This window comes from Crocuta crocuta, unplaced genomic scaffold (genome assembly GCF_008692635.1).
Source record: "Crocuta crocuta isolate KB4526 unplaced genomic scaffold, BGI_CrCroc_1.0 scaffold139, whole genome shotgun sequence".
Classification (NCBI taxonomy): Eukaryota; Metazoa; Chordata; class Mammalia; order Carnivora; family Hyaenidae; genus Crocuta; species Crocuta crocuta.
The window spans coordinates 11,580,534-11,581,923 of NW_027533258.1; the positions used below are offsets into that span (position 1 = coordinate 11,580,534).

The following is a 1,390-nucleotide window of genomic DNA, read 5'->3' on the forward strand; positions in this document are numbered from 1 at the left end:
CGCGTCCGGTCCCCACACTGGGACTCAGGGGCCCCCAGCCCACATGGCCTCAGGCCCCGGCCCTCCGCTGCCTCCCCTCCACCCCAGCCCCCTGCCCAGAGACCCCCACTGACAGCTGCCTCCCTAGCCTCTCAGGGGAAGGGTGGTCCCTGGGGTGGGGGTGGGGGCGCAAGGACACAGCCCAGATCTGGCTCAGTGGGGACACTGCCCGGGTCGGTCTCCCTCACTGGTCACAGGAAGCTAGGGCTGGGGTGTCCTCGCCACGCAGGTGGGGCCCCGCCCTGCACCCAGCAGATGTCATGCTGTCCACGGGACCCCGTGCGAAGACCAGGCTGTCTCCAAGGGGGACGCGGCGTCACCCCACAGCCCCCCAGGAATCCCAACCCACGACCCACGACCCCGTGTCCTGCCCAGAAACCGAGGGACACGGGGGAGGCGGGCGAGGGCGGCTGGGCACCTCTGGAAGGGGGCGCCCGAGGGGCTCTGGTCATGGGCCCGCCCTCGCGTCCCGCCCCCGTGCTGCGCCCCCCAGGCCCCCACGTGGCTCTGGGCGTGGCCGTCCGTACCTGCCCCCCGTGTCCCGCTCCCACTTCTCAAACAAGGCCTTCCGGGCCTGCGCCCCCGACGTGCGAGGCAGCGTCTGCGACCTGACCAGCTCCCGGCGCCGGGCCTGGGCGCTGGCTGGCGGGGACCGGGGCGTCGCGGGGGGTGGGCTGAGGAGAGAACCGCCAGGTCAGGAACGTCCCGGCCCACACAGGCCCCGGGGCCCCTGCCAGCGACGGAGGGGAGGCGAGCAGAGGGGACACAGCCCGCTGGGCAGGTTTTCTGACCCAGCGAGCGGAGCCCCCCCCCAGCAAGGGGGTACCCACCTGGGCTACCCCACCCCGGGCAGGGGCAGACAGTAGACCCCGACCAGCCCCAACAAGATAAGGCCCCTTTGTCTCCTCCTGAGCAGTTTGCCAGAAAGTCACAATTTTCCGTTATTATTAAAAGAAAAGCCAAGCCAGCCCCCCACCCCCCACCAGCTGGCCTGGGGGGCCCTGGGGACAGCTGCAGGCTGGGGGAGGCGACCCGCACCTGCCNACGTGGCTCTGGGCGTGGCCGTCCGTACCTGCCCCCCGTGTCCCGCTCCCACTTCTCAAACAAGGCCTTCCGGGCCTGCGCCCCCGACGTGCGAGGCAGCGTCTGCGACCTGACCAGCTCCCGGCGCCGGGCCTGGGCGCTGGCTGGCGGGGACCGGGGCGTCGCGGGGGGTGGGCTGAGGAGAGAACCGCCAGGTCAGGAACGTCCCGGCCCACACAGGCCCCGGGGCCCCTGCCAGCGACGGAGGGGAGGCGAGCAGAGGGGACACAGCCCGCTGGGCAGGTTTTCTGACCCAGCGAGCGGAGCC

The 1,390-nt window shown here is 72.3% G+C and overlaps 1 protein-coding gene across 1 annotated transcript in view; it reads right to left on the reverse strand.

Annotated features, from left to right (window-relative positions):
* Positions 1 to 1,390, reverse strand: part of SMTNL2 (smoothelin like 2) — a 13,681-nt gene that overhangs the window by 6,054 nt on the left and 6,237 nt on the right. The window contains exon 5 of the mRNA XM_077746884.1: positions 1,078 to 1,258. Coding sequence (XP_077603010.1) covers positions 1,078 to 1,258 — 181 coding nt within the window. The remainder of the gene's footprint in view (positions 1 to 1,077; positions 1,259 to 1,390) is intronic.